Below are 24,735 nucleotides of genomic sequence, written 5' to 3'. Positions count from 1 at the left end.
CAGGCAGAGGTGTGGCAGGAGGGCTGGCGGGGCTTGGAGACCCTAAGGCCGCACCCACCAGCCCGCCCTCCGTCAGCAGCTAAGGCTGAGCTCGGACACGTCTACCCCTTGGAGGAACAGTGGGAAGGGAAGACCGGTAAAGAGGGGACAGCATCCCCAGAGGATGGGCACTCCACTCCACTTACTTTAGGCCACCAGGCAGGGCACCTCGCTGCCCACCCCGGGCAGGACGTCTCTCTCCCCACCTCCAGTAAGACCTGGCCTGAGACGGGGGCACAGGCCGCCGGGGGGGTGGGAGGGAGCAGCCCCAGCTGGAGAGGGAGGGCTGCCTAAGGGCTGGGGGGCTCCTGGTCTCGGTGGATGGGACCCTCGGGAACGGTGCCCACCATTCAGAAGGCCAGCTGGCAAGCTCTACCAGCCTGACCCCCTGCACGCACCGTGGCTGACCGGACGGACCCCGCAGCCAAGGAGACCCATCGCAGGGGAGGGCGACCGGGTCGGGGGCTGGGATGTGGGGGGTGCAGCGGCCCAGCACATTCACGGCCCCTGCACTCGAGGACTCGGCCCAAAGCACCAATCACAAGACCAGGCGGGTCTGAAACCAGAAAACTCTTTATTGCAAAGGTACAAAAGCGTCACAGCAGAGATGTACAGCAATAAATTAGGTGGTGGCCGTGAGGGGACAGGGCGGGCGCAGGGCACATGTCATACGGACAAGGACCACGACGTGGGGTCTCTTCTCAATAATTTATACCATGATAAAAGCAGCACAAAAATAAATATTGAAATGGAATAGCTGAGTGACCAAGGCCAGGAAATGGGAGGCCTTGCCCCCTGGGAGGACAGAGTCTGCCTCCCTCGGGAAGGACCCCGAGTCTGAAGCACAAGAATCAGGAAAACAAACCCAAGGGACAGAGATCCTTGCCTTTTAAATAAAACAAATCCATATATTAAAACGGGGACAATGAAATCTCAACGAGCTGAAAGGAAAGGCATGAGAGAATGCTCTGGTCTTCCTTCCCCGGCCCCTGGTTCCCGGGAGCGGGCAGGCATGGCGAGGTGCCCCGGGCGGTGAAAGAAGCCCCCTCCGGGCAGGGGCGGGGGGGGGGGGGGGGGGGGAGAGGGCATGCAGGGCGCCAGCACTCCCGAGGGCAGCAGGCAGCGGCGACAGCCCCCGGCCCCCACCCCCCTACTCCAACCGCAGCTCTGCTCGATTAGGGATTTACAGTAAAAACAGGAAAAAAGTTACGAAAAATCTGTACGATAAAATGTGTATATAATTTTATATATATATATACTTTTCTCTCTTTTAAATATTTCCCCGTGGTCCTTATTGATATCCAATGTGGATTACCTACCATGGCTATGGTATCGACAGCTTTTTTTTTTTAATTTTTTTTTTTACACACTGGGCCTTTTGCTCCTTAAGGATCCAGCACGCCCCAGACCCCTCACCTTCCCCCAGGACAAGGCCAAGGCCGAGGCCGCACGGCAGTGCGGCCGGAGAGACCCAGACGTCTTCCGTAGGGAGCTCTCCGGCGTCTGTCCCGCCCAGTCTGCCTCTTCCTGCACAGGGGCCTTGCAGCTCGCTGGGGGTCTCCCTAGGTGGCGGGGGACAGGCCAAGAGGAAGCCGGGAGCCCCAGCAAAGGTCACCGAGGTCATCAGGGGCTCCAAGTGTCAGAAAGAAAGAGCAGGTAAAAGTTTCAGGCGAGGAATAAGCACCAAGGTGGCCGCGTCCCCTTGTCCTCTGCACCAACAGACCACCCGGGAGCCCCCAGAAGGCCGGTCCCGGCCCGGTGCCTAGCGTCACCTCCTTGGCCATCACACCCTCCTCACCCTCGGACTCCACCGGTCACTCTGGCGGCGGGACCACAGCCCACTCCCGAGGCCGCCGCCGACTTCCCACCTGCCCGGCAGGGATAGCTCCACTTCCGCCCCGGACCCTGCCGGCCCTCCCTGCGCAGGGCTCCCGGCCAGCTCCCCGCAGCGGACCTCCCCGGGGTCGGTCCAACGGAGGGGAAATTCCGAGTCCTCGTGCAACTCTGCACGTGTACCCCGGAGGCCCCCAAGGGACCACCCGGACCAACCCGCTCCTCCGAGGCCCCGCGCCGCCGGCACGCGGGTGTCACGGCAGGCGCGCCCCCAGGCGCGCGCGGTCCTAGAGCAGCACCCCCTCCCTCCGCCTCGCGGGGCGCGGGCCTCTGGTGGGGCTGAAGCAGGCTCAGGGTGCTGTTCGTCACCGGGGACACACGGCTCCTCCCCAGGCACCCAGAGCTCAGTCAGGGCAGGGAGGGGCTGCCCGCACCGGCCGCTGGACCACGACAGGCCACTCTCGGGAGGGGTGGCAGACAGGGCCCCTGCCATCCGGGCCACAGGGCCGGCGGCCTTCTGAGGACCTTCCCTCCATACGCCCCGACGCCCCCTGGCGCAAGACACGCGCCCCCGGGGACCTTCTGGAGAGCGCCGGCGGGGCCCGGGGGAGGGCCGGCCGTGTGCGTGCGCGTGCGTGCGCGTGCGTGCGGGAAGGCGTGCGGCCCGCGGGCTCGCCAGACCCCATCTGCGGCCGCACCCTCGGCCTCGTCCCCGCCGGGAGTCTGCGCTTCGACTGGGGCGTTAAGGGGTCCGCGCGACGCGGACCCTCCGGCGGGCACCACCCCCCCCCCCCCCCCCGCCCGCCCCCCTCCCGGCGGCGGGCCACTAGGAGGCGGCCGAGAAGGGCACGGAGGCGGAGGAGACGTCGGCGGACTTGACGATGGTGATGACGCTGGTGGTGGCCACCTTGGTGGGGGCGACGGGCCCGCGGGCCACGGTGCGGGCGAAGGTCTGCAGGGCCTCGTACTTGGAGCGCAGCGCGTCGAGCTCCAGCCTCATGCTGCTGTTCTCCCGCGCCAGCTTCTCCACCTCCTGCTGCAGCTCCACCCGCTGCCGCTCCAGCTCCTCCTTCTGCGTCACGCGCTTGATGCGGCAGCTGGCCGCGTAGCCGCGGTTCTTGAGCGTGCGCCGCCGCTGCTTCAGGCGGGCCACCTCCTCCTTGGTGAGGCCCCGCAGGTGCTGGTTCAGCTCCCGCACCGACATGGACACCAGCTCGTCATCGCTGAGCACCGGGGCGTTCTCGCCCGCCTCCTTCTTGACCTGCGGGGGCCGCGCGGCAGGGCGGTCAGCGCGGAGGAGGGGGTGGCGGGAAGGGCCCCGGAGGGTGGCCCGGCGTCTGCCCGGGAACGGAGGCCGCGTGGACGAGAGCCTGGTTCCGGGCAGCAGGAGCACCCGGAGGCACCCTCTCTGCCTCCCAAGCCGGCCCTCACGCCTCCGTCGGGGCGGGGGGCCTCCTGACGTCACGCACGCGGCAGAACGCGGGTGGCTCCCTGACGGGGAGCCCCGCTGCGCCTGCCTGTCACCTGGTTACCACCTGCCGTCCAGAACCTGCGAGGCTGTGGCCCACCCGTGCGCAGCCCTCTGTGAGTCTCCAGTGCCTGGTGCGGGGGTGACGCAGGCAGGTGGGGGGGGGGGGGAAACCCAGGCAGGTGAGCGGGGCCAACGCAGGCAGGTGACTGGGGGGACCCAGGCAGGTGAGTGAGGTGGGGTGGGGGGGGACCCAGGAAGGTAAACAGGGGTGACCCAGGCAGGTGTCCAGGGCCAATGCAGGCAGGTGAGCAGCAGGGGGGGGGGACCCAGGCGCAGGTGAGCAGGGCCAACGCAGGCAGGTGAGCGGGGGGACCCAGGCAGGTGAGTGTGGGGGGGGGGGGGACCCAGGAAGGTGAGCGGGGGACCCAGGCAGGTGAGCGGGGAACCCAGGCAGGTGTCCAGGGCCAATGCAGGCAGGTCAGCAGCAGGGGGGGGACCCAGGCAGGTGTGCGGGGCCGACGCAGGCAGGTGAGCAGGGGGACCCAGGCAGGTGAGTGAGGTGGGGTGGGGGGGACCCAGGAAGGTGAACGGGGGCAACCCAGGCAGGTGTGCGGGGTCCACCCAGGCAGATGAGCGGGGGACCCAGGCAGGTGAGCGGGGTCGACCCAGGCAGGTGAGCCGCAGGGAGGCACAGCAGCCTGTCCTTCCACACCCCTCGGACAAAGTGGGGCCTCGGAAGGGGCTTCGACGTGCATGGCCCACGAATGCACGGAGGTCCCCTGTCCCGCCAGACCCAGCTCTGTTCCCAAGACGAGATAGCCGACCCAGGAGCCCACGCCAGCCTCAGAAGCTGGGAGGGCCCGGGGAGGCAGCACGCTGGGCCTGGTCGGACCCGGCAACGCGAGCAGGAGTGCCGAGGTTGACACGCGCCCTGCCGGTGGTACTGCGGGACAGAGGCCACGCTGCCCACCCCTGGGGGCCGGGGATGACCATGTCCTAGCAGGCAGGGATCCACACCTGCCACTCCCCCCCAAGGAGGCCATCCCCCCTGGACGCCAGGGCCCACATCTCCTGAGGCCACAACCCCCAATCCTGTCCCCAGCTCCCTGGCACGGCTCTGCTGGCCAACAGCCCCCACCCAACTGCAAGGGACAGGGCCTCCCTCTTCACACTCAGGGCAGTCCTGGGAAAGAGGGGCTGCTGGGGCCGGAACGGACCTTTCCCAAGCCTGAGCCCGAGGCAGAAACGGGGTCTGCCCACCCCCACCCCACTTACCTTTAATGCCTTGTTTGGTTTGGGATTAGTCGTCATAACCTGGGCACAGTCACCCGAACAGAAGGGCTTGGAAACTGGATCTAGAAAATCAGACAAGAAACAGAAATGAGTGAGGTGAGGTTCTGGCCAGGCTGGGGACGGGGCCGGCTGCCGTCGCACGTGACCTGAAGCGGGGACGTCCCCACCACAGAGACGCTCCAAGGAGGCTCGGCCTCTCGGTCCACGTCCCCCCGAAAACAAGACAGGAGGCAGCCGGGACTGAGGGGGCTCCCCGCAGGGTGGGCATCCCGGCCACGCTGCCCAGTCCAGCATCAGCCCACGAAGCAACCCAGACCCACCCCGGCCCCCACGCTGGCAGCCACCCGCCTGGGGGGCACCAGGCCCGGGCGGCCACTGCCTCCCGTCCGACTCCCCCTAAGCTGAGCCGCTCGCACCCTCGAGGCACGGGACGCCACGTTGAAGGGCCAGAGCGCACGGCCCCAGAGCCCCCTCCCGAGAACGGCCTCACCCGGCACACGAGGAGCACCGCTGGCCCCCAGGACGGCACCCTGCCCGGGCAAGAGCCCCCGTGACTCCTGACCTGGTCTGGCTGCAGAGAGGAAGGGCCCCTTTGGGGAGCCCCTGCGTTTGCCCAGCACACCCCCAGGGACGGGTGCAGCCCCACCCTCCCTAGCAGACCTACCTCCGCAAAGGGCACTGCAGCTGTGACATCACCACCCCCGCCTAGGCTGCCCCACAGCCCTGACCTGAGGCCCGCAGGATCCCGGAGGTAGGGGCCGCTACTGCGCGAGCTCACCGGCTGTCTGGCGGGAGCCGTCCCCGCCGCCCGCCAGCCCCCCCCTCCCCGCCGCTGCCCGCCCTTCTGGTTTTGGCGTCTGCATTGTGTCACACATTCTAATCATTCATGAAAAAGCCAGCCAAAGCATCCCAAGCATGATTCCCCTCTGATAGTTGCCATGGCGACCTTGGGAAGTAGCCAGCCCCTGATGGTCGTCATGGAAACAGAGAAGCCCACAGCAACAATGGCTTTGGGCAGGCGGTGCAGACATCACAGGTTGTGGGACAGTAAACAAACCAGTGGGCCCCGGCGGCTGGGGTGGGGGGCGGGAGGGCCCGGGCTCTAGACGTGCTGGCACATTCTGTAGCTGGCTTAGGAACCAGGGTCCACGTTCCAAACGCCAGGCAAGGTGAACTGAGCAGAGGGAACATCAGAAAACGCACGGGGGAAGGGGGGGACCCGGGCCCCAGAGACGGAGCAGCACCAAAGCCTTCACCCTGGGGTGAGTGGGGCTCGGGTGGACGGTCTCCACCCCTCCTTCGCCCACAGCCCCAGGACCCTTGCTACAGCACAGCCTAGACGCCACGCGCCCCCAACAGCCCACCTGCCTCCCACTAGCAGGCGTCTCAGGTCTCAGCACCCGGGCCACCGAACCCCCTGGTTCACTGTTGCCTCTGGCAACACGGCCACTGTCCCAGGCACTGACGACGGATGATGGAGAGAAGGACAGCAGCAGGGCCGGGGCCAGGTGCACCCTCAGGAGGCTTCTGGCTCCTCCGCACCACCCACGCACGCGCAGGAGGCAGACGCGCTACAGCGCGGGGTGACCCCAGCAGGAAGACAGGAGCTGCTTCCTGACAGCGGCCTGACCCCCAGCATCTGCAGGGGCACGGCGCGCCCGATGAGTGCCCCTCCCTCCAGGTCCCGGGGTCAAAGCCATGCTAGAGAAGCCACCTGGAGGGCCAGCAGGAGCCAGGCGGCGGGGAGAGCCATGAGAAACTTTTCCACGGGAGCAGGAGGGGTGGCCGGGTGTCATTCCAGCACACGTCAGCGCACAAGGGCCTGGGCCGCCAGGGCATAGCTGTGTGGTGAGTCACGCCTGTTTACAGAGCGAGGAGCTCACATTCCCACAGACCCAAGGCCCTCCCACCCCGCACGGACCGCCCAGCCCGCCCGGCTCCAGCGGAGGAGGGACCTCCGCTCAGACCCCCGACCAGACAGGGGTTTCTGTGCCTCACCATCCCCCCCCCCGCCCCGCCCATGACGGGCCAGCTCAGCCAGGACCCCGGGCCACAGCGCTGCGTTCAGGGCAGGTACGCCCCGCCCCCTCTGGGGACCTGCCCTCCGTGACCGCGCGAGGCGGGGAGGCCCAGGTAAGCAGGAGCTACACAGGACTGGACTCCGCGTCCTCCCCTCCACACAGACCTACGAGGGTCGGCTGGCAGGTCTGCAAGGTCGAGGTCACCTGGGGAAAGCCCTAGGTCCACCAGCTCTGAACCCACCTCGCCCAGCTGCCTGGCCTTCTGCGGGCAGGACACAGACAAGAGCCCGGGCAGAGACGGGAGAAGCGGGACCCCCGGGCCGGCCTGGGCTCCAAGCAAGGAGGGATGCCTTTCTGCGGGAGGGCGCCACGTGCGGGTCTGACCTCCGGGGACTTCCTGCAGTTCTCAGACCTTCTGTCCAACAAGAACAACATGAGGCCTGAGAGAACGGGAGTAAACGTAGACACGAACCTGGAGAAAAACCCAGCAAAGCTCTTCTCTCTGTGGGCCTTACGCTCTTCCTCTGGAAATGAGAGCCTCAGAACCAGGGGCCCCAGGTTCTGTCCACCTCGCAAAGGCCTCGGCGGAGCCGAGCAGGTGACTCAAGGAGACGCCCTGACTGGGGGGGGGGGGGGGGGGGGGGCTTCCCTCTCAACCCCCAGGGCTCCGGGGGCCTGGACCGGCACCCTCCAGAAGCCAGAGACCCCGGGCCAGGTGAGCAAGCCCCAGGCAGGAGCAGACACTGCCCCACGGCCCCGCGCTCGAAGACACGACCCCCACAGCCGCGGGCGGACCAGGTCTTGGCTCCTGCCCCCTGTTCAGGCAGCCGCCCCGCGGGAAGTCTCCGCCGGCTGACGGAAAGCAGGAGTGTCCCCCCCGCCTCGAGAGGCGGCACGCAGACCTGGGCTGCAGGTTCAGGGGCCCGGCTCCGGGAGCGCAGGGTTGGCCCCGGCTGCCCTTCCTGCGAGACCTCGGTACGCGGACAGTAAGGGCACGAGGGCTCACCTCTACCCAAGCCACACGAGGTACATGCAGTAGTGACCCGAGGTCGCTTCCTGCACGAAAGGCAAAAACCCGGCAGCTTCTGGAAACAGGCTCAGAGAGAAGTTTGGTGCTTGTGATGGTGCGTAAGACAAAGGATTTTAAAACAACTGCCCTAAAACGTGTATTTATAAACCGCTGCACCTCAGGCCACCTCCACGGCCACCAGAGTGCACACAGGAAGAACTGTGTTCTGAGACTCGGGGGGGGACCCAGCCGGGGTGAGAGGCCACAGCCTGAGAGGCAGGTGCACCAGCCACTCGGCCTCCCTCCCCTCCCGCCGCAGGCCGGACGCCCCGTCGCCGTGTAAGAAAACACCCACCCTGCCCCCGGCAGCTTCACGAGGGGTCGCCCCGGGGATCGGGCCCCACAACCATCGGTCACGGCAACGCCAGCCGGGCCGTGCACGCAGCCCGCGCTCTCCGCCGGCTCTTCTGAACTCCGGTCAAGTCGCGGGAGCGGCTCAGCGGCCGGAGCGGGTGGGGGGGTGGGGCCGGGCCGGGAGCGGGTGGGCCTCCTCCGCGCCCGCCTGCCTGTCCGTCCGCCCAGTGAGAGCACGGACAGTCTCCCACAGCCCTCCAGAAGCTTCTGGTCAAAAAGTCTGCGCGGTCAGCACTTCTAACTTGGAACACCTTTCAGGCGACCACTTCCCCAACTAAAGAGGTCGGTTTTCAACCCAACGCCAGAAATTCGCTCTGACGCGCCCCTACACGAGGTTAAGGCAGAGGCCGCTCTAAAAGACACGTGCCAGCAGCCCGGACGGGGCCCGGCTCTGGGGACGGCACGGTTGAGAGTAAGTGAGGGAGCCGGTGCCGGCCCTCCCTCCCGGGGCCCACGAACAACGGGACCGCCCTTCCAGAGGCCAGGATCTCACCCCCTCTACCCCCCCAGCAAACGTGTACCTCTCGCCTGTTGTCTGACGCAGCTCATCTGGGGCGACTCATGGCCCCGGGTCATCCCCACTGTGCTCCGGCCTTCGCGGGGCTGGACCCAGGCTCAGGGCCCGGGGGGACGCTTTCTCCACCGGTAAAGCCAGGTGGCTGACGGCAGCAATGGCCGCAGCCAAACGGCCCTGGGTCTAGATGGTGTGGCAGAAAAGGGGGTTTAGAGTCTCACGGGGCTCTTAGGTCGGTTAGACCAGCCTAGACGGGGAGCTTCACATGCACAGGAAGCCACAGCTCTGGCACCTAGCAGGGCGGGTCTCAGAAAACACCTGTTCCCGCTCAGTGTGGAGTGAGGGCGCCCACCGCTCCCCGGCCGGCTACACCCGGCCCTCCCAGAGGACTGTCCACGCCGGCTCTCCCAGGCCTCCCGGGGCGGCGGGTCCAGGGAGAGGGAGGGGGCAGGGGGCAAACAGGCAGAGAGGAAAGGGGCTCTGTCCTGGAGCACGTCTGCGCTCCCCCGATGGGTGCAAACCCCAAAGGCACAAGCCACGCTGACGTGACCGCCTCTGTCCCAGGGGTGCCGAGCGCCCCTCCTGCCAGCGCCACAGGACGCACCTGCCCCGCGAGCAAAGGTCAGCACGGCCAGCGCGCCCCATACGCTGACGCCTCACCCGACCGAAGACGGGCCCCAGGAGGACCGGGAGGGCTCCCACGCCCCGCCCACCCCAGACACTGGGTGTCCGTGTCCCATCCGGCTCCCTCAACGTGGGGGTGCGTCCTGCCGCTCCTCGCCACCCCCCCCCAGCCCGGCCCACACCCAGCAGCCTGCAGGCCGGCCCTGGCCGGCCGCCCTCCGGCAAGACACGACTGTCTGCCTGGCTCGGAGGACGTCTGGTCACCTTGTGTTTGCGGTTCGAGGAAGCTGTGTCATCCTGGCTCTGTCCAGAGGTGACTCAGGCAGCTGCCAGGCTGACAGCGGGCCGAGCGCCTCACCTCCCCGGCCACGCCCTGGCCCCCCACTCCTCTGGCCCCCCTCTGGGTGGTCCTTCTGTCTCTAAGCTCCCCTTTGGGGTTCTGTTCGCTCCACAGCTGCCCAGGGGTCCCACCAGCCCCCACCTCCACGTGCAGCCAGGCTGAGACAGCTTGCGTGTCTGACATACCCCAGAGACGTGTCCTGTCCTCACACCCGCCCTCCTCCTGTGTCTCCAGCTCAGGTGATGACCCATCACGCCGTTCACGCAGCAGTCGCCCCCAAGACCTTGTCCCTCCTTCCGTGGCCACCTGCTGAGTCGGGCCTGCTGGACTTGGCCCTCCAGGACTCCCTGGCTCAGGCCCCAGCTTCTTCCGTCTGGACCGCGGTCCCTCAAACGCAGCGCCTCAAGGTGGTAGAAAAACCCCCTGCTTGAAGTCCCTCCTGAGCCCCTCACTGCCTGGACCGCCTGTTGCGTTCCAAGCCTCCCCCTCTGTCTGTGCTGGGCTCCCACCCTCCTTCCCCAGCCCTTGCTTCACCGAAGCCCCCTCCTGCTCTCCCTGTGGTAGGCAGACACCCTCTCCTGAGCCTCCATCGAGGGCCGTGCCCAAAACTTGGTCCTGATCTTTCCGTCCAAGGCTCGCTTCCTTTGCTGGATGGAGGGCGGGGGACATTCTCACCTACACCTGCTCCCCGCACCCCCCGGCGAGTGAAAGGCACGCTGCCTGGGGACGTGCGTCAGCACCGCACCCGAGGGCAGCGGGGTCTGGGCGCCCCACCTCAATACCTCTCCAGCCTCCCCTCATCCAGGACAGCCGACAGGCAGCACAGAAAAGCAGGCAGGGTGCCACCCCAGACCCCGGATGTTAGACTCCGCGGCCGCAGGCCAGGTACCGAGGCCTTGGGCTTGGTGTCCTTGGGTAAGATGGGGTGGGGGTGGGGGGTATGCGTATGACACGATCCCTACATTCATTTCTACCCGTTCTGAAGTTCTATGATTTGAAGACAACACTTTCAATTTCCTGAAACTGCAAGAAAGAGGAAACATGACGGACAAAAAGCAAAAGTAAACACGGGAGCAGCGCATCTTCCATGAGCAGGGAGCAGGGAGCAGGGAGCAGGGAGGCGGGGAGCAGAGGGGAGGGTGAGTCACTGTTTACTGCTCCGAGGAACAGCCACACAGAGAACGCTCACAGCTGCCCGGGTTCCATTTCCCGTGTGGACTGGACCCTAAGCCAGAAAGTCCACTCCAGAAACCTTTAGACTCGGGAACAGCCAGGACGCGGGCAGGACTCGTCCGCCGCCTGAGACGGTAAACAGACTCTCAGCTACCGGAGCCCCGAGAGGGACAGCGCGGTGGACAGGGGCGCGGAGAACCTCCGGAAAGCGGCCTCGCTCAGCACAGCCCGGGCGCTGGAGATGGGACTGGAACGCAGCGAGCCCCGGAACCACCTTCCCCGAGGAGCCCCGATTCAACTCCCATTTTTAGCAGCCACCTTGAAAGTGAGTGAGGCTGAACTTGGAACGCGTCCCTTAAAGTCCAGCTCCGTTCACGCGCGGAAGGCAAGTGCGCTCCGGAGAGAAGACTTGCTTTGTGTTTTCGAGTTAGTAAACTTCAGTTTGGAACCAGGAGAGATCCCCTCGTTAAGTTCTAAAAGCAGACCCCCTCTAAGGAGCTCAAACTCAAGCATTCCCACTGGTTTGCCCTGGGGAGGGAAGTCCTCCAGAGATGTCAGCTACCCGCAAAGCGCAAAGCGAGAGAGGCTGGCCAGTGAGTCTTGCCCACCTGCACAGCCCACCGTCAGCTTCCGGACCCCTCCCACCTGCTTAGACGGACGCTCTTTAAAGAGCCCAGCCCCAGAAGGCGGCAGATTGAGACGGCCCGGCACTCGGCTGCGCTTTATCAAGATACCTGTGCAGTGAGGGCTGTAAGGGCAAATCCTCACCGAGGCCAATAAGGGAGAAGGGGCAGGGAGAAGGGACACCCAAGCCACGCTTGCGGGAACCCACTGACTCTATCTGCTGTGTGGGCGTGGGTGTTCGAGACCAGGGAGCTTCCCGGGGCCGGCACCTGGTGAGGGAAGGTGGCCCGATCTTCCACACTGACAATTCATTTGGCAGGGGAGCACTTCTGCCCCGGCCGGCCGCGAGAGCGGCACGACAGGTAAACAGCAGCATAATCATTAACACAGCTCGGAGAGCAGGAACTTCCAGCGGCCCCAAACACCAACTCCACCAATGTGGAGTCTTTGTCAAAAGACGCCACAACACGTGGCGAGGAGCAGTACGATCAGAGACAGCAGGCAGAGCGGTTTCTTTTACCTAAGGGAGACCTAGGTGGAGAGAGACACGTTTCCTGTACCCTCCCCAGGCTCCCGGAAAGGTGTGCGGAAGCCGGCACCCTGGCACACTGTGTCCCGAACGCGGCAGGATCACAGAGGAACCCGCGGTCCGACTTAGAGGAGATGGAGCCCCCCACTCACCGATGAGAAAACTGAGAACCACGGGGCTCGGGAGAAGGGACACGTTCGCCCTGTCCCCCTCCCCACCCAAAGCTTCCACATCAGGGCCTCCCTCCGGGGAACCCCTGGCAGGTCAGCTGCTCAGAACGTGACATCGGTCATGAGTCCCCTTCTCCTTGCCCTCCCGCCCCCTCCCCCGGAGCGCGGGTGGAAGCCACCGCCGGGCAGGGCAGCACCGGCCGAGCCGGCGGAAGCACCCAGGTGGACGCGGCCGGGTGGGCCCTGCGCGACCACGCGCTCCCCTGCACGTGGCCGTGTATTTTCGCCCCCGCCTTCCCGCCTCGCAGCGGACCTCCGCGGGCTAAAGGCGAAGCAGGTGGGGAGGGCAGGGCAGGGGCGCCGGGCCCGCAGGAACGTCCGGGCTCCCTAGGCCGCCCCCCCGGGGTGGAGGGGGGGGGCACCGCCTCCGGCTCGGACAAGGGGCGGGCGGGGGGCGGGGGCGCGCTCCCGGGCCCGAGAAAGAAAAGCCCCGGCCCGCGCGGCGCGCTCGCGGTTGGGCACCTGACGGCAGGTGCGAGGGCCGGGGTCTCGGGGTCCCGCCCAACTTCGCCGCGGGTCCGAGGCGCCGGTGACTCAGCGGCGCGCGGCCCCGACCCGCCCCCGCCCCGGCCCCCGGGCCCCCGGCCCGGCCCGACGCGGCCGCTCCTCACCTGGCGTCGCGCGGGGGGGCGCGGGCGCGCGGCGGCTCCTCGCGGGCACGCGCTCTCCTCGCGCTCGCGCTCACTCTCGCGCTTCCTCTCGGCCGCCGCCTCGGCCGCGCGCTGGGGCTCCGACTTCGCGAAGAACAACAAGTCCCCCCCGCCGCCCGCCGCCAGCCCGCCCGCCCGGCTCCCCAGCATCTGACACCGCTTCCGGGATCGGCGTCGGCGCGCGTCACGCCGCCCCGCCCACCGCGCGCCGCCGCCCGGCCCGCCCGCCCGCGGCCCCGCCCACCGCGCGCCGCCGCCGCCCGGCCCGACCCCCGGCCCCGCCCATGGTTAGACCCCGCCCCTGGGCCCCGCCCCTCGTCCACCGCTGCCCCGCGCGCCACCCGAGTCGCTGTTCCGGATCCCGCAGTGTTGCGGCTGCGGGAGCCGCCGGCTCGCCGCCCCCGCGCCTGCACCTGTGCCCACAGGTGTCGTGCGCCCCGCGTAGTGACAGTCCTCCGGTTGAGGAAGCCTGCCCGGGAGCACCCCTGTTGCCCACAACGGCGCTCCCTGGCCTCGTTGCTCTTCTCCCTGAGCACCTACTTCCCAGGTGGCCGGGCGCGCAGGCCCTCAGCCCCATCAGAGCCCTCGGGAGACAAAGGGAGTCGAGCTGGAGTACGCTCGCTCTCCGAGGGCAGGGCGCTCGACGCTAGGGCCAGCCTCAGGGTCGCGGTGTCTATCACAGGAGATGAGTGAATGCATCACAGTGCCCACCACCCTGTCCGAGGGCAAGCAGGCCCTGCAAATGAGGGAAGGGCACCTGGCATTGCCTCCACCCCGGGCCTTAGACATCCCCAGGAATTTCTCTTTGGATAAGGAGGATTCTTCTCCATCATAGGAAAGACAGCAAGGTAAAATGGTGATAAGTGGCTTTGACCTACGTCCTCTGTGAAAGTCTCAGAAACTCAGGAACCTGGGGAACGGTGCCCAGCTGAAGCCCCAGCTCATGGTTTCAGTGGGGAAACACAGGCCCAGCAAAGGCAGGCACGGAAGGATATTCTGGTCTCAGATCAGGGCCCAGCTCCTCCAGGAGAGAGCAGCCTGGTCCTGTCCCAGGTGGAGGACAGAGCTGGAGAGAGGACCCCACTGTCAAAATCCAAAACAAACAGAGACCAACCTTGCAAACTCCCTGAACAGACACCACCAGTTTGGTCATACCAACTAAGCTGAAGGTAGCAGATTTTGCAAGGCTAAGTTGACCCAAGTCATTTCTTGCTGTGCCTCTGAAAATCAGAAGCAAGGCTTACTCTCTTTTCCGAGGTTGATGTGAAAGGGCCACTAGCCAATTCCATCGCTTAGGAAAATTCTGATATGAAAACAAATCCCTGTGGAGAATGAACACTGTGCTTTCTCACCATAGAAGCTGCTCTTTAAGGACACCCCCCTGAGCCCTATTCCGTGTTTCGGTTTGAGTGTTCCTGGATTTTCCAACTGTCTTTTTGGTGTATACACAACAAACTCAATAATGACGGCTTTGGCCATTCGTTGGTTTTATTTACTTCTGTTACATAGGGCCTTTGACATTTCATGGTGTCAGAAGTGGGATTTAAAGAGAAGACAGCCCCCCACCCCCACCCCACACACAGACCCCGAGGCTGCTGAGCAAACAGACCCTGGCACCCACAGAGCCCACTGAGCTCACCACTTTCTTGTCGACCCTGAAGAGTGAAGGTGAGTCTCTCGAATCTGAGCTCTCTCTCTTAGGTTCTAAGCTGCCCAAATTTATTGTGCATGCCTGCTCAGATGGCCAGTGTTTGTGTGCAAGACTCTCTATTTGCAGCCTGTAAGGACCCTTTTGGAGCTGTGTTTTGGAGTCATTTTGTCCTTTAGCAGCTTCTGTTTGCCAATCAAAGAATGTATTCCATTTTCTCTCTCTTGTTTTTGAATAAGCTATGAAGGAGATGGGTTTTTGTTGTTATTGTTTTGTTTTGGTTTTGGTTTTGATTTTTCTTTGGGGGGGGGGTAAGGGAGAAAGGAAATAAGTTTGTCTTGAATTAAAATGAGTGTTCCAGAATAAGAAGGGAAAAAGGACAAGACCTAAATGGTTAAAGAATGTTGCAGGTTTGTGGAAAGAGATCTTGAAAAAGGAATTTAATGTGAAGTCAAGCTAAGATTGGAATGGATTTATTTAACTTAAAAAAAAAAAAAAGGATTTTAGGAGAGCCTGACTGGCTCAGTCAATGGAGCATGCCACTCTTGATCTCGGGGTTGTGAGTTCAAGCCCTGTGTTGAGCGTGGAGCCTACTTAAAATTAAAAAAAAAAAAAGGGGGCGCCTGGGTGGCTCGGTCGGTTAAGCGTCTGACTTCAGCTCAGGTCTCGATCTCGTGGTCCATGAGTTCGAGAGCCATGTCGGGCTCTGGGCTGATGGCTCAGAGCCTGGAGCCTGCTTCCAATTCTGTGTCTCCCTCTCTCTCTGCCCCTCCCCCGTTCATGCTGTGTCTCTCTCTGTCTCAAAAATAAATAAACGTTTAAAAAAAATTTAAAAAAAAAAGAATTTTAATATCAAAAGTACATGGTACAAAATTAGAATTTGGTTTCTGCTGTTAAAATCACATTTTTTTTTTAGATTGTCAGTCTGCCCCTAACAAGAAATTGTAAACAAAGGTGTTTCTGTACTTTTAATGTATTTTGCCTGCAAAGCAAAGATTCTGTATTTTATGAAAATAATTTCATGTGCTTTGTCCTTACCAAGTCTTGGATTAGGTAGGAAAATAACTGAGTCCTCTGTATTAAAAGAACTGAGTTTCATTTTTGCAACTCTAACTTTCTGTACCTGCCTCTGAAATTTTAATTGTCACTTGGTAGGAATGAATAACTAAGTACTTTACTGTTTTCACAGTGAACTCTGATACTGTTTGATCACGTGTTTTAAACCTTTGGATATTTTTGACAAATTTCTCACATATCAAATTCTAAATGAAGTCCTTTTGACCCCAAACTAACTTTGGGATTTTAAAAAGGATCCCTAGACTATCTCAAAAGATTTGTTCCCTCTCCTTATAAAAGAGATGCTGAGCAAATTATGTTTTGTTACATTCCATGGGAAGCATTGTCAAATAAAAAATGAAGTCTTTAGCTGATATCTGTATAAATATATGTTAGTAATATAAGCATTCCAGAATTTCTATGAAATTCTTAAAGTCTGACATGTCTTGCTATAATGTTATCAGTCATAATTCAGGTTATTGTTTTAAAATGTATGTCACATAAAATAACCAAATTTCTGGGGCTTCTGGGTGGCTCAGTCGGTTGAGTATCCAACTTCAGCTCAGGTCATGATCTCAGAGTTCGTGAGTTCGAGCCCCACATCAGGCTCTGTGCTGACCTGCTTCAGATTCTGGGTCTCCCTCTCTCTCTGCCCCTCCCCTGCTTGCTCTTTCTCTCTCTCTGTCTCTCTCAAAAATGAACATAAAAATTTTTTTTTAAATAAGAACCAAATTTCCTTGTCAAAGGCATTATAATGAACTCTCACTACATCTTTAACCATGGCCATTTTTAAGCCTTTTGCCATTTACAGACACTTACTGTTTTATTCTGATGCTTTCACAAAAAAACGTTCCTGCAAAAATGCTTCCTTTACAAAGACATTCATGGGAACAACCCTAACAAGCAGTCCAGAATGCAGGTTCTCTGAAAACCTCAAGACCATAGCACTGAACTGAGTGAGGATTTCTGAAACTTTAATGGAAAACTGATTGAGTCATAAAGCCGCTAACTCAAGATGAAGCAAAACAATTTTAATTACAAAACACTGAACAAACTGATAGAGATGACTGTAATTTGGACGACTTCATTTACAACGTTGCTGGTTCTTTAATGTCTTGTTTTCCAGATGTAAAGGATCCTTTTTCTCCTCTGTCTGAAGTTATCTATGACTCACAACAGTTTGGTAAAGTGTATCTTTGCAACAAAGGTTGAAACATTTTTCTTCCCCCCCCCCCCCCATTCCTCCAGAAATTAGAAACTCTTACTATTCTCTTTTTAAATTGTTTTATTTTTTAATTAAATATTCTTATTTTTCATGACAATATGTGTGTTTGCATAAATTTAAAAATAATCTGTTCTCCCTATAACAAGACAAAACTGGCCTGGCTTCCTGGCCTGGAGATGCTTTTGAAAGTCTAATCTGAGTTCCTTTATGAAACATTCCAGCAAAGTAGATTTAAAAGCACCTATAAGGGGGCGCCTGGGTGGCTCAGTTGGTTAAGCATCCAACTTCGGCTCAGGTCATGATCTCATGGTTCACGGGTTTGAGCCCCTCTTCAGGCTCTGCCTTGACAGTTCAGAGCCTGGAGCGTGCTTCGGATTCAGAGCCTGGAGCCTGCTTCGGATTCTGTGTCTCCTCTCTCTTTGCCCCTCCCCTGTTCTCTCTCTCTCTCTCAAAAACAAATAAATAAACATTTTTGAAAAGCACCTATGTGATCAATCACTATTCCTGTGTACTTATGTAAATAATCATACCAAGTATTTGGAAACAGTCTTAATTTGCAAGCAAATTAGTCTTACTGGGGTTATCTTTGATAGAAACGGGATGATTACAGAGAGAAAAATAGGCTTCGATAATTAATCTTTGTGGATATCAGATTCTAGTGCTGTTTCTTGTCTCTGAGATTTTGTTTTCTACCTGTAATCTGGACTGGATCCTGAATTCTTCCAGTTTCCTCCAAAATTTGTCTAGAATTTTCCAAACTAACATTTCCAATTCTCCCATTCTCTGGACTTGGAATCTTTATTTTTTAAAGATTTCTTTTTTTTTTTAATTTTTTTTTTAATGTTTATTTTTGACAGAGAGAGAGAGACAGGGCATGAGTGGGGGGAGGGGCAGAGAGAGAGGGAGACACAGAATCCGAAACAGGCTCCAGGCTCTGAGCTGTCAGCACAGAGCCCGACGCGGGGCTCGAACTCACAGAACGCGAGATCATGACCTGAGCCGAAGTCGGACGCTCAACTGACTGAGCCACCCAGGTGCCCCTGGACTTGGAATCTTTATGAAACTAAAACCATCCTTTGCCCAACGCTGGACAACTCGATGTCAACTTCGGAGAGCTCAGCACAACAGCCCGTGTGTGGACGCGACCCGTGCCTGGGGCCGTGTGACTGCTTGGAAAGATCCCCAGGCACATTCATGCCGCAAGCCAGAGAAACGGGTCAGATCACCACTGCCCTGCTCTCACCTCATCTGAAGAGTCTCCAACCCCGACGTCTGCAAACTCAACTGGCCACTCTCCAAACACAGAAACTGAATTTGTAATTTGCTTGAAGTATTAACCTTTTTCTTTTGTTGCATAGAAATGTCTGTCGTTAAACTACCCGCTCGCTCGCGTCATATAGAGACCTGATTTAGATGGAGCCCAACTGAGGCACTGGCCAACACCCTCAAGTTCACCCTGTCCTGAGCAACTGTTGGGCGATGCGACTGTTAAGACATTATGCATGCTTTTGAAAAATAACTTTAAAAAAATATAACCCATTTAATGTATTTGAATTGTGACATCTTCGCTCCTGGGAACCTCAGTCCTCGGGTATTGCTGCCCTTACTGTCATCCTGCCGGCCTCTCCAGTATCTTGTACACTCTCCAGGGTTTGAAATGCGGTAGGCAGCTCCTGGTGTGCCGAATGGTACCCATTAGGACCAACCCCCTGGATGAAATCAACAAGAACCACAGAAATGACGGAGACTGTGACCACGGACCTTGGGCCCGAGGACTCAGCAAGTCTGAAGGTGAGGGAACCCCACTGACAGAGCCACCAGAAAGGGGACCCCTCTGTCAAAATCCAAAACAAACAGAGACCTTGCAAACTCCTTGGACAGATACCACCAGTTTGGTCACACCAACGAAGCTGAAGGTAGCGGATTTTGCAAGGCTAAGTTGACCCAAGTCATTTCTTGATTGTGCCTCTGAAAATCAGAGCAAAGCTTCCTCTCTTTCCCGAGGTTGATGTGAGAGGACCGCTAACCAATTCCCTGCCGTTTAGGAAAATTCTGATACGAAAACCAAACCCTGTGGAGAATGAACACTGCTTTCTCACCATAGAAGCCGCTCCCTAAGGACCTCCCCCCCCCCGAGCCCCATTCCGTGTTTTGGTTTGAGTGGTCCCGGCTTTGCCAACTGTCTTTTTGGTGTATACACAACAAACTCAACGATGACGGCTTTGGCCATCCGTTGGTTTTATTTACTTCTGTTAGGTAGGGACGTCTGGCGCCTCCCAAGTCACGTGGCCCACCAGCCCACCAGCGCCACCCCCCCCTCCCCAGCACTAGGATGGGAGGCCGAGCCCCTTGACCGTTCCTGGGTCCGTCTTGCAGAAAAAGCGAGCTGCCTCAACGAGGCTGCACGTCTGAGTTCCGGACGAAGAGCGGAGGAAACTCGCCAGGGCTCTGGGGGCGACCACAGGCCTCCCGTGGGCACAGCTGCACCTGCTGAGGGGCGTTCAAGAGCCTCAGTTGCCTTGTGGGGGGGATTCCAGGAAACAGGCAGGAGAAAGTGCCAGGAAGTTTGTGGGCCTGTGGTCCACGGTTAGCGCCGCAGAGTGGCTTGGTATTCAGGAAGCCGCCCGGAGAAATGGGCCTCTTCCTGAGCGACCTTGTTCTCACTGGGCGTGCCGGGCCTCGGGGGCTAACCGGGCACACGGGTGTTTGCTGACCGCCTCAACACCGGCCCACCGCTCCAGGGTCGATCCCCCACCCCCGCCCCGACGTCCCCTCGGATGTGCAAGGGGCCTCCTCAGAGGAAAGCTGGGGCTGCCGGCCCCTCGGGTTGTGAACGATTTGGTTCCTCGCGTCCACTTTCCCCTATCTGGACCTCAGCGTCTTCTAGAACGTTTGGTTTCTGAGAGCAGCTCCGAGGTTCTCCCACATCAGCTCCCCGAAGGCAGGAAGAGCCGGACCCTGGGCGGCTGGGACGAGGTGGAGGGTGCAGGTGTGACCCGGGCACTCCTCACTGCACCGTCCTGGCCTCAGTTTCCCCAACTGTAAAACGGGCTCAGTAAAATAGAAGGAAGGTGGGTTTTTCAATGAGTCATGTAGAAACAGCGTGACGACCATTTACAAAAAGAGGTCCACACCGCACATCAGTATTGTACATTTCCAATGGACCAGAGACCTGATGGTCTTAAGAAGAAGCCGTTAAGTGATGAAAACCTTCTGGAAATGGGCTGTGGAAACGCTTGCACAACGAGAACGTACTGGGTGCCACTCAGCTGTGCGCTTAAAAGTGGTGAAAATGGAAATCTTGGGGCGCCTGGGTGGCCCAGTCAGTTAAGCGTCTGACCCTTGGCTTCAGCTCGGGTCATGATCTCACAGTTCGTGAGTTCACGTCTCACATCAGGCTTTGCAAGGACAGCCCGGAGCCTGCTTGGGATTCTCTCTCTCTCTCTCTCTGCCCCTCCCTGCTCTCATTCTCTCAAAATAGGTAAATAAACTTAAAAAAAATAGTAAACCTTATAAATATTTTCCTGCAATAAAAAATGAATTTAAAAAAACATTAAAATATTTGCAGAAAACACGAATGACTCCTTAGAAAACTTGGGAGCAGGAAAAATGTTTTTAAATCACAATTTAAGACCCAGGCCCTGGGAGCGCCTGAGTGGCTCAGTCGGTTGAGCCTCCCACTCTTGATTTCAGCTCAGGTCATGATCCCAGGGTCATGGGATCAAGCCCCACATCACCATGCTAAGCATGGAGTGTGCTTAAGATTTCTCTCTCTCTCTCTCTCTCTCTCTCTCTCTCTCTCTATGCCCCTCTCTCCTGCTCACCTGCTCTTTCTCTCTAAAATAAACCCCCAGACACACTAAAAAAGATTTAAGGCAAAAATCACCATAAGCAAAGTCACAACACAAAGTATACACTAGGAAAAAATATTGGCAACCGACATCACAAAGGTCTATCTCCCTAATCTACAAAAGGCTCCTAGGATTATAAAAGGAAGCGATAGAAAGGGGCAGAGGATATGAACAGATCCCTCAGGAAAAAACATAAAATGACAAACACAGAGAAAGCTGGGTGTGATCAGAGCGGTGCACGTTCACACGGTATCCAAATCCCATTTCGCAGCCATCAGAATCCAGAATCAGGCGTCGCCGTCGGGCAAGGCGTGGGGAGCAGGCGGCCGCGGCCGCCGGTGGGGGTGCAGGAGGGGAATCCGGGGGCTCCTTCCCCGTGGACCCTGCCCGTCCCCAGACCCGGCCTCCCCGCTCCCAGGGCTGGCTGCCACAGGCGCACCTGCTCACGTGTGAGACCTGGGGCGCGCGCGGCTCATCGCGGGGGCGCCGGTCGTGACAGCAAAAGGTGAGGCGGCCACGTCCTCGCTAAGGGATCGGCCAGGTGAGCGGCGGGACGCGGGCACCCGGGCGCCCCACGCGAGGCACACGCCAGGTCACGTGCGCGGGCGCGTGAGTCTCGTGAGCGCCGCGTGAGTGGGTGGCCTGCGCCACCTGCGGCGCCAGGAGGGCGGGAGACCCCCGTGTGTCCGTGTGTCTGTCTGTACCTGCCAGGCGGCCGCCGCAGGAAGGACAAGGTCGGAACGAGCGTCTGCCCGCACCAGATAAAGCGCCCGTCGGAGCCCCCGGGGAGCCCCGGCGAGAAGCGCCACCTGCCCCTCGACCAGCTGTGCGCGCGGCCCCGCCCTCCTTCCAGAGAATCACACGTTGGCAGCGCCGCCCGGCGGACTCCGGTGGCCCTGGCGGAGGTCCGGGGAACGGGAGGGACCCCGAGGCCCCGAGTTTGACTCCTCCGGGGGAAGAGGAGAGGCAGGGGCCAGGCCAACTCCAGCCCCCCCCCCCCCACCCCGAGGGGGCACCCTGGCCCCGGAAAGGTGGGGGTTGGGCCTTGGACAGCCGGGCCTGGGGGACCGACCACGTAGGGCGGGCGAGCCGGGCCCTCTGGGAAGTCAGCGGGGCGGGGTGTTTGCGCCCCACGCCCTGTGAGGGGGAAGCCTTTGCAGGCGGATGTTTGCTGACCCGGAACGGATGAGTCATGCGTCAGCGCAGGGCAGGCGGTGCTGGTGCTCGCGACGCCCTTTCCTCGGCCCTCCCGGCCACGACTGCCCCGGAGGATGACGCTCGGCAGGGGAAGCCCCCCTCCCCGCGCCCGGGGAGCCGGCAGCTCTGCCTCGGCCGGGGTCCACCTGCTCTCAGGGCCCGTCCTCAGCCTCGCTGGGGAGTGTCCAGGGCCTCAGCCCGTCCCCCCGCGTGCGGGTCCCACCCGTTTCCCTGCACCGGACCCCCCCCCCCCAACCCTGGGTCCTCTGCCAGGAAGCAGCGATGGCTACCGGGTGACTTGGGGGTGGCCGAGAGCCGCCGTCTGCTTGTCCCTGGCTCACTTCTGGGGTGGAGGACTGGGTCGGCTGGGCTTGGGGAGGGGCCGGTCTGGAAACCATCTTTCTTCTGCTGGTGGGGGGAGAGGGGCCCCTCCCTCACCGCAGATCCGGAGGGAGCAGAATTTGTCTCCCCGGTGCTCCCCTGGCACTGGGCGCCTGTGTGGCCTTGGGCGGGACGCCCGATCTCGGAGCCTGCCTCCACGTCCCTAAACTGAGAGGAGGACTGCCTGAGGGTCAGATGCAGCGAGCTCTTTGTAAGCTGCCGAACGCTCCCAAACGAAAAGACCCCCGTCGCCAGGATGATGGTATTGATGAAGTAATAAAGTTGACATCCATTCGACACTCTGAGAGCAACCGGGTCAAGATTCCCGAAGAACAAACTTCTCCCGACCCCTCCCACCTGCCCCGGGCGGCAGGTCCGTCCTCTGTGCAGTCCGGCGAGGTTCCTGCTGCCTTCTGGTAGAATCTCCAGCCTGTCGGCTGCCAGCAGGCCCCTCAGACAGAGAATGGTCTGGCACCGATGTGACTAGCGGGACGTGGAAGTCTCAGCGGGACAGCCATCTTCGCTCGCCCCCAAACGACCGCAACGGTATCGATGAGCAGCCGCGGATTCTCTCGCTCTCGTGCCCCAGACCCCGGGGGAGGTACTTACTGTGGATTCATCAGACCCTTCCGAGGAGCCGGGCACGGGGGCTCTGCTGTCTCCACGTGACGGAGCGTCAGGGAGCCAGGACTGGGGCCTGGACACTTGTGAGCAGGGGGACTCTGGTTCCGGCGAGAGGCCCGGGCACAGGCATTTATTCTGGTCTTGCCAAACGGAGACAAGCTGCGTGTCCACGCCGGAGGGCGTGGCCCTTACCGGGGCGGCCGGGAGCCAAGCTCCGTGACCACAGCAAGCTGCACCTTCTAGGGATGCCGGGACGGTGCCTTCCCACCAGGAGCCTGGCCAGACCTTCCCCACGGCCTTGGCCGACAGAGGACGGCGGGCGTTACGTCCGGCGTCGCGAAGGCCAGGTCGCGAAACAAATTGTCGCGTTTTCCCAAACGCCAACCATTTCTCCCGCTCTCCAGCCCCGGCTGGGCGTCGCACGATTCAGTTCTGTCTCCACTAGGCACCGGCACAGAGCACAGGTGAGGCGCTCCGTCCCCAAGCTGCCCCCATGTCCCCGGACGCCAGCGCAAGCCCCGGGTCCCCAGGCTGCGCCCGTTGCTGTCCGGCTGACGACAGATTCAGGGTCAGTAATTCTCTGCGATGGAAGCCATCACAGTGCTGCTCACGACGTGAGAGCGTCACGCGTAGGGTGACAGCGTTACCGTAAGGGAAACAAGGCAGGAACAGTCAGAGGAGGACACGCATCAGAGGAGGACACGCATGGACCAGAAAAGAGAAGAGGGACGAGGGCCTTTGCGCCCTGCCCAGGCACATCCTCCACATCCTTGGGTTTGCCCATCGCCCCGGAGCGGCCGCCTCCACCCCCTCCCTGGGGGCCCAGGCCTCTAATCACACCGGCCACGGTCACGGCCTTCCCCCGCCCCCGAAGCTGACGGCCCCACCAGTAGTCACCTCCTGAGCGCAAACTCAGGTAAGGTCAGGGCGGGCTCATCGGGGATGACAAAAGAGGTTCCCACCATTCAGGAAACACCAAGGCTTTTAGGAACCCGGGGGGAAGACGGACGTATCTTTCTTATTTTAATGCATCACAGCGCAAAGCAGCTCTGGGAACCCAGAGCCACGTGGTGCGGAAGCCCGAGTCACGAGCAGGTGAGCAGGGACGCTCGAGGACGAGAAGCACCCAGCCGAGCCCCGTCGACCCGGCCGTAACACATCACAGCAGAGGATCCGGTGGAAGCGTCGGTTGTAAATGATCGATACCACGAGAAACGCCAATTTGCACCTGACGTCAAGATGCCAAGATCTGGACACTCCTTTCTGTTCTCCACTGAGCCCGAGGTCACTTTGGACCCGCCCCAACCTGGGACATCTTGTCCCTGACCAGAATGTCGGCACCGAAAGTCAGGGCGCAGGGCGCAGGACGAGTGTGTGGTGGCACTTTTCTGCGAAGGAAACACGGGCTGCGGCTGCCGTCAGGACACCGCGTGGAATTCCTCGGACGTTTATTTTACGTATTTATTTACTTTTAAGAAAAGCGAAGGAGGGTCTTTTTCTCCTTTCAAACCTACTAATATGCTCTTTGCAGAAAACTTGAAGCCCAAACAAGGAAAGAAAACCACGTGTAGCCCCCCCCCCCCAATAGGACAGCGTTGGGGACATTTGGAGGGCTTACAGGGACAGTGACACAAAGTGTGAAGTCAGGTCTGTGCTGTGCAGGGCGGGAGGGCTGCAGTCACTGCTCTGGGTCCCTCCCACCCCACCCCACTCCCACTCAGCCCCCGGACCAAGAGAGAAGGAAGGGGCACAGGCCGAGGGACTGTCATCCCCTGAGGAGATGCTGCATCTGGGGGACGAGACTTTCCCCATCCATGCCACCTTTCGGTCCTGCCTGACGTGGGCTGCGAGCTCTACCCAGCCCCATGCCCTTGGCCTCTGCGCCCCCCCCCCCCCACTGCTGACCGGGCTGACCGGTCACAGGGTGTCCCCAAGAGCTCCCACCAAAGAAAGCCTAGGGGTGCCTGGGGGGCTCAGCTGGTTAAACGT

The 24,735-nt window shown here is 60.5% G+C and overlaps 1 protein-coding gene and 1 long non-coding RNA gene across 4 annotated transcripts; one reads left to right on the top strand and one right to left on the bottom strand.

The window, feature by feature from the left end:
- Positions 1-2,690: 2,690 nt before the first annotated feature.
- Positions 2,691-12,892, bottom strand: MAFK (MAF bZIP transcription factor K). 3 transcript variants are annotated; one of them, XM_042922216.1, is made up of 3 exons: positions 12,726-12,892; positions 4,619-4,698; positions 2,691-3,133 (listed from the first exon to the last, which is right to left on the bottom strand). In XM_042922216.1, exons 2-3 carry the CDS (start codon positions 4,652-4,654, stop codon positions 2,699-2,701), a joined length of 471 nt encoding a protein of 156 aa, XP_042778150.1. In that variant the 5' UTR covers positions 4,655-4,698; positions 12,726-12,892; the 3' UTR covers positions 2,691-2,698. The 3 variants fall into 3 exon arrangements, with proteins under 3 accessions (XP_042778150.1, XP_042778149.1, XP_042778151.1); XM_042922215.1 differs by lacking the exon at positions 12,726-12,892 and adding an exon at positions 8,602-8,720; XM_042922217.1 differs by lacking the exon at positions 12,726-12,892 and adding an exon at positions 5,301-5,426.
- LOC122209914 lies at positions 9,129-10,663 on the top strand. The gene is made up of 3 exons (XR_006197831.1): positions 9,129-9,965; positions 10,192-10,443; positions 10,544-10,663. It is a non-coding gene; the product is annotated as an uncharacterized LOC122209914 (long non-coding RNA).
- Positions 12,893-24,735: the final 11,843 nt, after the last annotated feature.

This window comes from Panthera leo, chromosome E3 (assembly GCF_018350215.1).
Source record: "Panthera leo isolate Ple1 chromosome E3, P.leo_Ple1_pat1.1, whole genome shotgun sequence".
Classification (NCBI taxonomy): domain Eukaryota; kingdom Metazoa; phylum Chordata; class Mammalia; order Carnivora; family Felidae; genus Panthera; species Panthera leo.
The sequence above is the reverse complement of the archived record's forward strand: the minus strand, read 5'-3'. Positions and strand labels throughout refer to the sequence as shown.